The following is a 9,073-nucleotide window of genomic DNA, read 5'->3' as shown; positions in this document are numbered from 1 at the left end:
TCTTTGGCCTCATGTATCCTGAGAAATCTATTTAGCTGTCATACCCTGGGCCCAAGTCAGATGGAATCTTAGAGACTTTCACATACGGTGGTGTAGAGAGATGGCTCAGTGGTAAAGTGTTTGCCATGCAAGCAGGATGACCTGAACTTAGATCCCCAGCCCCCACAAAAAAGCCAGGTGTGGCAGCATACACGGCCAAACCACAACTCAGGAAAGATGGAGACCGTGGATCCTGGGGTCTTGCTGGACAGCCAGCCTAGATTCAGTGACAGACCCTGTCTCAAAAGATAAGGTGGGGGATGGCAGAAGACAGCTCTGCATGGGCATACGGCTGTTACATAAGCAAGTCACATTTTTAAGGAAAATTGTCCCAACCAGTCTTCTTTTACATCTACTGAAAGACTCCTGTTGAATAGAGAGTGAATGTAGCCTGGGTTATCTAGACCAGTAAGTACACACACACACACACACACACACACACACACACACACACACCCCACAACCCAATATAACACACATAGAAAAAAAAACCTTTGAAAAATAGAAATTCCTATATGATGCATTTTGGAAGGCATATAAGTGTCATTTGGCTGTCAGCATCAAATGTTCTACAAAGCTACAGATTCCCTGAAGTGGAGGTCCAAAGCCACAAACCACTGATTTTATGACAATCACTGCCTGAGTCAGCACTTTGAAAAATGACTGTGAGAGGGCAGATTTTTTAATAAATTCATTAGAGGGTAATGATGAGGCATCAAGACTTCCACATACAATTTTAATGGCATTGACACACACACATACACACACAAGTTCATTGGCACCTGGACAGAAGGATGCCTTAGTTTATTTCCTCGAAACCGGGCTATTGCTCCAGGTGGATTTAAATGAACCCGGCTGTGCCTTATCTGAAGGAATTCACTGATTCTCTACAAACACTTGTGGCTTAAGTTTGAATCCTGTGGACAAGAGAAGAAGCAGCAGAGAGGAGACACCTGTGAACTTCATGGGTGAGACCCAGGTGAGGTCCAGTTACCACCTCCTCCGGTAAGAGCACTGGGTCTCTTTTCTGGATGCCGAGGCTGTTCTGAACTTCTGAAGTCCCTGCCTCCCAGATGCGGCGCAAACCCCCATTTTTGCCGTCTGTACTTCAAAGCCAACTCACAGACACATTCCCTCAAGGTTAAAATCATTTTAGCAGTCAAGTGACACGTTGAGATGTCTGGCTTGGCTTGTGTTACCCCCCAGGTTGACTTTGTTCATCACAGGGATCGTTTCTGAGGATTCCTTTATATAAAAATCAAAAACGAATCTTTCTCTAAAGATGGCTTTCTCAATACCTTATGCGGCTTTGAGGGAAGAAGAAAATAGACCTTTTTCATCAGGGCACCCATGGAATCCGTGCTAGCACAGAATTCTATACCTTCTCCTTGACTGAAATCTACTTACCTAAGGAATCGGACTATTGGCCAGCCCCTATTCTTCTATCTTACCCTTTCCCAATTGCTCCTGGCCTCTGAGCGGCAGGAAAGCAGTGTGAAACTGCACACCTGGACACTATCCTGGAGATTACATAGTCTCACAACACATGGAATGCAAGAAGTACGGGGACCACCCCACAGCCCAGAAACCAGAGAATGGACGGTGTAACCAGTGAGCAGGGCTGGCAATATAGCTTTGAGGTTAGAATAGGATGTGAAGTCGAGGGTGTATTCCCTTCCCTTGGCTGCAAGCCTCCGGTGCTCTCACTCATCGGAAGAGGAAGGGACAGGCTCCTTGCAGGTGTCATGCTTGGCTTGATGCCTTTGGAGATGGCTGGAGCGGGTGAAGGTCTGCCCGCAGCCCTCACACTGGTAGGGTCTCTCCCCATTGTGCATGCGGATGTGCTGCGCCAATTCGGAGGCGATGCGGAAAGCCCTGCCGCACTCCGCACAGAGGAAGTCCTTGTCCCCAGAGTGGGTCTGCTGGTGCCGCTTGAGGGTGGAGGAACGAGCGAAGGCCTGGCCGCACTCGGCGCAAGGAAACGGCCTCTCGCCGGTGTGGATGCGCTGGTGGCGCAGCAGACGCGAGGGCTGCGCGAAGGTCACACCGCAGTCGGCGCACTTGAAGGGCCTCTGGCCGGTGTGCAGCGTCTGGTGCTCGTGCAGGTTGGAGGATTTGGTGAAGCACTTGCCGCAGATGGAGCAGGGGAAGGGCCGCTCGCCCGAGTGCACGCGCTGATGCTCCACCATGCGGCTGGCCACCGAGAACTCGCGGCTGCAGCAGGAGCAGCGGAAGGGCTTGGCGCCCAGGTGCGTGCGCTGGTGGCGCAGCAGGGACAGTGGCCTGTTGAAGGTCAAGCCGCACTGAGCGCACGGGAAGGGCTTGTCGTTGCTGTGCATGTTGCGCTGGTGTTTGCGCAGATCCGAGGAGCGCACAAAAGCCCTCCCGCAGTCCGGGCACCCATAGGGTTTTTCGCCAGTGTGGGTGCGGATGTGCTTGCGGTGATCAGACGACCAGGTGTATGCCTTGTCACAGAAAGGACAGCGGTATGGCCTCTCACCTGTGTGTAGGCGCCGGTGCTGCTGCAGCGTGCTGCGATGGGAGTAGGCCTTCCCACACAGTTGGCACACATAGGGTTTGATGCCACGTTGTTCTGCAGAGACCTGAAGTTCGCTGGACTTCTGGAAGGCCCGCCTGCCCTGCACGCACCTATCGGGACCCTCCTCTTCCTGCCTGCTGCCTTCTGGGCCGACCTGGCCCTGGGCTTTTCTACTGCCCTGTGCTTTTACCAATCCTGCTGCCAGACCGGCAGGAATGGATGATGTCTGAGCTGGGGTGCTCTCAAACCTGGGAAAGTGCTCCAGAGAGTTCTTGTCTAAGGAAGATGCCTCAAGACTGTTCTGTGTCCCAAAAGATCCTCCAGTGTCCAAGAAGCTGGTCAGGGCTTCTGAGGCTGGGTCTTTATTTTCCTTCTTGACCCGGTCACTGCCCACAGAGTCCCTAAGAGGCTGCATCTGAACCTTGTATAAGAAACTTCTAGAAGGTGCACCGAGAGCTTCCTGTAACCCCGGGGAGTCTTGAGTCTGGGTGATCCTCCATCCCCTTCCCCCCCAGTTGTTGGTCTTCCTAGGTATCTTCCCAGGTCTCTGCTCCACACACCCAGCACGGAAGCACTCAGACCAATTATCTTCCTCTTTGCAGGACTGAGTGTCAAACTGCAAGTCAGTGTTGTTCTGAGTTACTGGGGAGCCCCCCTCCCTACCATCCTCTTCTTCACTCTCCAAGTTCACGCTCAGTGTCTGGCTGTCACGAATCATGCCGCCAAGGGCCACCTTGGTCCACCTCTCCTGGGAGTCCACCTGTGCCATGGCGCCACTTCTAATGCCTGCTTCTCCCAGAAAGAGTTTTGCTTGGCTCCCAGCTCCTGCAGAAGGTGTGAGGAGGGGAGGAACAAACAACAATGAGTATACATAATCTTCTTCAGAGCCAGAGGACATATGGCTCTGATATCCATGTCAGGTACAGTGCTCACAGTGTTGAACATCATGGGATGAAGGAGGTTCTAGATCCTGCTGAAACTGCCATCTTCCCTTTGAAAATCGTGCTTGCTAGAAGCCCAGAGAGAACACTGTCAGAGACAACTGGAGGTAGGGGAATTTGCTTGGTGCTTACACCTCAAATACTAGTAAAACGGATGCTCTCTGGGGTTGAGGAGCTTGATGAAACAGTAAAAAAAAAAAAAAAAAAACAGGCTTTAAGACAACTCAGATATTCATGGTGTCCTCCAGTTGGAAAACCAGGTTAGCTCCCGATGTCCCTGCCAACAGGACAAATGTGTTATCCTGTAACGGACATCAGGGCTGTGTAGGCCACCCCTTCTGAAGGTCCCCCCAGAAAAATGGAGTGATAACATAAGACAGCAGACAGGTTCCAAACCAGCTGTCTGCTTAAGCAAGGCCTTTAAGGTCTTTACAACCGATAAAAAGGCCTTAACTCCCGTGGAAGGTAAACAGAGACACTCAGGGAGAAAGGGATGTTCACCTCGAGTTTAATATGTTCCATTTTAAACACATACATGGGAATTTACACTCTATGTTCATCTTTAGCGTCAATGTTTAACTTCTCTAAGTGGGCCATATGAACCCCCATGGCTCACACACCCACATGTCCCCCAAGCATGACAAGCATGAACTTAAAGTTTGGACAGCATGGTGTGAGAGGTGGACGCCACCTGAGCTTTATTTTTTCAGTTTAATTTTGCTTTAGCTTGAAGATGCAGATGAAGTGAAGAATGTCAGGTAACAGGAAGTGTATGTGTGGGTGAATGGCTTCTGAGGAGGGAAACTGCTGAGGGCCTTGGGGTAGGCCTGGGAATTCATCACCCGCCAGTGCGGTGGTTTTGCTTTAGTTTTGAGGGAACGCATTAAGGATGCCGGTCAGATACAGTGAGTCCCACCTTTCCCGGTTTTCTGAGCACTTACTCTGCGCTATTTCCCAGACACATTTTTACTCACTCCTTCCAGAGACCTTCCGGATAGAGGCTGCTATTACTGTATCTTCCCTTCATCTGACAGACAGGACCCTGAACTTTAATGAGGTTTTCCTGCCTGCCCAAGGCCACCCAGCTCACAGACACCAGCTCAGGGCCTTCTCTCCAATTCCACAGCTGTACATCGAATCCCAAGCACTGCTTAGCTGTGCCCTCCAGAGCAAGGCCTGCCCTGGGATTAGGCCATGCCAAAAGCAGCCACAGCATCCTGGAGGGGGAGAGCTGCTGCTCTCTGCAGGCATCAAAGCCCCTTGTGTTTGCTGGGCCAAGGAACCTTGGCTGTGCTGGCTCAGCACCGGACTCCTCCCTGTGCTCATTGACCCAGATTGCCCTCTGCAGGAGACAGAGGCCAAAGCTGGTTGAGAGTCAGGATGCATGCAGCACAGACTGCTGCTCCGGGTGGCCAGGGATATTAGTCACTGAACAGTCACTGTCATCGAAGTCCCTCACTGTCTGCACCACTCCACCCCCACCTCAGCAGGGATGAGAGGAACTGTCTTCTTACTTGGTATGTCCTGTACCTGTCCTCCCACCTACTTGCTGCCCAGTGACCGGGGGGGGCAGGGGGGGTGGTACAGAGGAAGCCTCCCTCCTTACTTTGCATACAGAAACTGTGGATTAAGAGGAGACATAGAGTAGACCTGTCTGTGTCCAGCATTTCATGTCCCTCTGTATCCTGAAGCCCAGGGGTATTCCTTTTGATACACTGAGCTCATAGCATGTCAGAGTGTGGCTGGTGTATGTTTTGACCAGCAACCAAGTTTGGAAATGTTTCAGCATTTTGGATCTTGGAGAGCATCTACGCCCATGTGTGTATGTGCAGCACACAGAAGAGACACACTGGTAGCAAACTCCAGATGACTAGCATGCTGGGTCAGGTCTGGAGTGCCCCAGCTGGGGCACAAAGGGATGGATGCTGGCCTTGTATGAAACAGGTACCTGAGGCCTCATCCTCTCTTTGTGAGCGCATGCTGTGTATATTCCTCTCGGTCAGTTCTGTGGAACATTCACCTTATCCATCTGTCACCTATATGTGCCCTGTTGTCCACAGGCTGTGTCTTGTTCCTGTCCCTGGGCCATAGGTAAGCCTCCTTGGGGCATCACGTACAGTTCTGCTAGCTTAACTTTCTCAGGAGTCTCAGGGCAGATTCCCTTTCCTGACAGAGAATCCCTTTTCTACTAAGCCATATTCCCACAGAATACAGTCACCCGGCTTTCTCCTTTCCAAAGCAGTTGAAGACTTTTGTTTTTTCTCAGCAAGGAAGAAGGCTAAGAGGAAATCGGGGACTTGGGTATGGTTATCTGACAACACAATACACACAAAAAAAGTCTACACAAATATACCTTCTCAGGAAGAGCAAGGCTGAAAAGGTGTGTCTAGAACTGCGGATGTACTGGTTCTGAGGCCATGAGAACACAGCCCTTTGCTGAACTTCATCCACACCCATCAGCCATCGTGGACCTGGGGCAGGCCCCAGTTCTCCCACTCCTTACCCAGACACGCTTCAGAAGCCTACCTAGGGCTTGTTCCTGCTTCTGCATTAGCCCCTGCTCCTCTCCCTGCACTCCTTCCAGCTTTCTCCAACTCCAGCCACCTTCCACCTCCCACCTCCCACCTCCCACCTCCCACCTCCCACCTCCCACCTCCCACCTCCCACCTCCCACCTCCCACCTCCCACCTCCCACCTCCCACCTCCCACCTCCTCCTCTGCCTAGGCCCCTGCCCTTTACCTCTGACTTCCACATAAACAGTTGCTTACCTGGAAAATGCAGGCGACGATGGTGTGGAGCACCCTGCCCAGGCTCTGTCTCACCTCTCAGCTACTGGAACCAGAGTTTCCTACGATCAGAGACGATGTCTCTGTATCTCAGCCTTTTGTGTCCAATGCAGCAGCTTCAGAGAGAGGCTCAGGAGATGGGGCTGATGTAATACACTCAACCTTCTTGCCTACATCCACAGAGCAGCCTGGGAAATACACTGGGGCTGCCCTCTCTCTGTCTGAACTGAGCTGAACCTCAGGCTCCCTCAGTTCCCGCCTTCCCTTCCTGCCACAGCTGGCTCTCCTCCCTTCCACTCCCTCCTCAGAGGCCTCTCAGTCCTCCTGCAGGTGGCCCTGGGCCTCCTGTCTGTACTCACTCCTTCCTCCCACAGAGCAAGCCATTCTTCCTTCACTCCTGCCCTGCTGTGCTTGTGAACCTCCAATTTCATGCCATTTTCTAGGGGAACATTTCAAGAAAAAACCCATAACACCCCTTCCTCACCCTAAACCCCCCAACTCATCCTTATTCTAGATTCCATCTTCTCCCTCCCTCTAGTACCCACCTTTCCCCTCCCTCTAATGCCCACCTTCTCCCCGACTCCAGTACCCACCTCCTCCCCTATCTAGTAACTACCTGTACAGAGCTGTGGGTTGAACAGGGCTGGGGGGTAGTCCTCAAATTCTTTTATTGGTCCAATTATTGGCTGAAGAAATGTTCACAGCAATTTAGATGATGCATGATGTACAGGGAGATGGTTAGTGGTACAGATTCCAGGACTACTCTGGCTCTATTATGAAGAGAGTAGTTGACCCAGGATGCAAGGCTCAGTAGTTCTGAATTATGGGCACTCAAAACTAATATGCTTTTTTTAAAAATCCAAACAAACAAACAAAACCCCACACACCTAATATTCTTTTATTAGAGTGAGTGCTAGGACATTAAAATTTGTAATAAGCTACTTGTGATGTCACTATGTGGCCAAAATTAATGCTGGTGGACAGAAAGGTTCAAGGTCTGGGTTTGGATTTCACTAGGTTGACCTTGGGCAAGCTATTAAATATCTGAGTCCCCAGCTCCTCAACTAAAAAGTGTGGATCAGGATAGTATCATCATCATCATTGGGGGAGGATTAAGTTAATAATACATGGCAAGAGCCCAGCGATGTGTCTGGAACATGGTTGAGTACACAGAAGAAATAGCTGGTAAAATGATATGTGGTCGAGTGCACCTGTTCGGCCAGCCCTCAGAGGATGAGGCAAGGGATCTCAAGTGTGAAGTTGCTCTGTTAGAGCGACTGGTGCTCTTAACAACCGAGTTCTAGATCGGTGTTGGAGGAAAGAGAAGAGAAGAGAGAAGGGGACGTGAAGGGAGGCTGGTTGGCTGCTTTTGATACTATGCTGACATTGCTGGTTTCTGGATAACATGGCTGGTTTTATGCCCTTATGGCCCTTGTTGATGCTACAATTCTGATAGGAACACCGCCACCTGACCATAGTGCTCTGCAGGTGATCCAGAGAGTAGAATACTCTCTGCTCCTTGGTGTTTTGCAGGCATGACATTAGAGGCAGGAGGCATAGTCCAAAGGGGGCTCAGGAAGCCCACATCTCAACACTTGTCCAAAGTCCAAAGTATCTCACGTGTCCATATCCTTCAGGCTTCCGGGTTTGGATGCGTACAGGAAAGTAGTGAATTGTTCGTTGATTTGTGAAGTGGCCCAAGGAGACGAATGCTGGAGCTGGACTGTGTATGGCAGATCACCAAGCACTAACTACTTCTAAGACTCAACTTATGCTGGTACAGCACCCTAGCATCTCCACTAATCTTCACCACATTCCCTTGAAGTGGTCACTACCAGTGACCTCATTAAAGCTTGTGAACACTGAGGCCCAGCCTACCAAAGTATGTTCTCCAAAATCACACATATTAGGGTTTTTGCTCTCTTTCTTTGCATGTATATTTTTAAAGATTTATTTGTTTTCTGTATATGAGTGTTGTCCCTGCATTTATGTTTGTACACGACCACGTATGCCTGGTGCCCACAGATGTTAGAAGAAGTCATCCGATCACTGGGACGCTTACAGATGGCTGTAAGCGGCCATGTAGTCAACAGGAGCCAAACCTGAGTCCTCTATAAGAGCAACTAGTGCTCTTAACAACTGAGACATCTCCCTAGCCTTTTTCTTTGTGGTATCAGGGATTAAACTTGGTCTTGTTCGTGCCAAATATGTACTTGACTGCTGGAGCTACAACCCTAACCATGATCTTCACTGTTAACCAAGGTGTGATGGTTTTTATATGCTTGGCCCAGGGAGTGGTATGGCCCCGTTGGAGAAGGTATGGCCTTGTTGGAGTAGGTGTGTCACTGTGGGTGTGGGCTTTAAGACCCTCATCCTAGCTCCCTGGAAGTCAGTAGAACACTCAGCTCCTTCTGCACCATGCCTGCCTGGATGCTGCCATGTTCCCAACCTTGATGATAATGAACTGACCCTCTGAACCTCTATGCCATCCCCAATTAAATGTCATCCTTATAAGAAAGAGTTGCCTTGGACATGGTGCCTGTTCACAGTAATAAAACCCTAAGACATATGGCCTTTGCCTGATTTCTGATTCATCTTCCCATCCCCACCCAGGAAACCTGTAATTCCTATACCCAGAGTCATGTGACTGTGTGAGGCCCTGGCAATCACTACCCTGGAAGATATCCTTGTTCCTGCACTTAACTGCCATGACTTCTGCCCATCTAGACCATTCTCATTAACCTGAACTGTTTGTGCTTCTGTCTCT

The 9,073-nt window shown here is 50.3% G+C and overlaps 1 protein-coding gene across 1 annotated transcript; it reads right to left on the bottom strand.

Moving 5' to 3' along the window:
• Positions 1 to 810: 810 nt before the first annotated feature.
• Zfp648 (zinc finger protein 648) lies at positions 811 to 8,676 on the bottom strand. The gene is made up of 2 exons (NM_001398756.1): positions 6,289 to 8,676; positions 811 to 3,403 (listed from the first exon to the last, which is right to left on the bottom strand). Exon 2 carries the CDS (start codon positions 3,345 to 3,347, stop codon positions 1,743 to 1,745), a length of 1,605 nt encoding a protein of 534 aa, NP_001385685.1. The 5' UTR covers positions 3,348 to 3,403; positions 6,289 to 8,676; the 3' UTR covers positions 811 to 1,742.
• Between the last annotated feature and the right edge of the window lie 397 nt (positions 8,677 to 9,073).

This window comes from Rattus norvegicus, chromosome 13 (genome assembly GCF_036323735.1).
Source record: "Rattus norvegicus strain BN/NHsdMcwi chromosome 13, GRCr8, whole genome shotgun sequence".
NCBI classification, from domain to species: Eukaryota; Metazoa; Chordata; class Mammalia; order Rodentia; family Muridae; genus Rattus; species Rattus norvegicus.
Note: the sequence above shows the minus strand (reverse complement) of the source record. Positions and strands in the feature narration are given on the sequence as shown.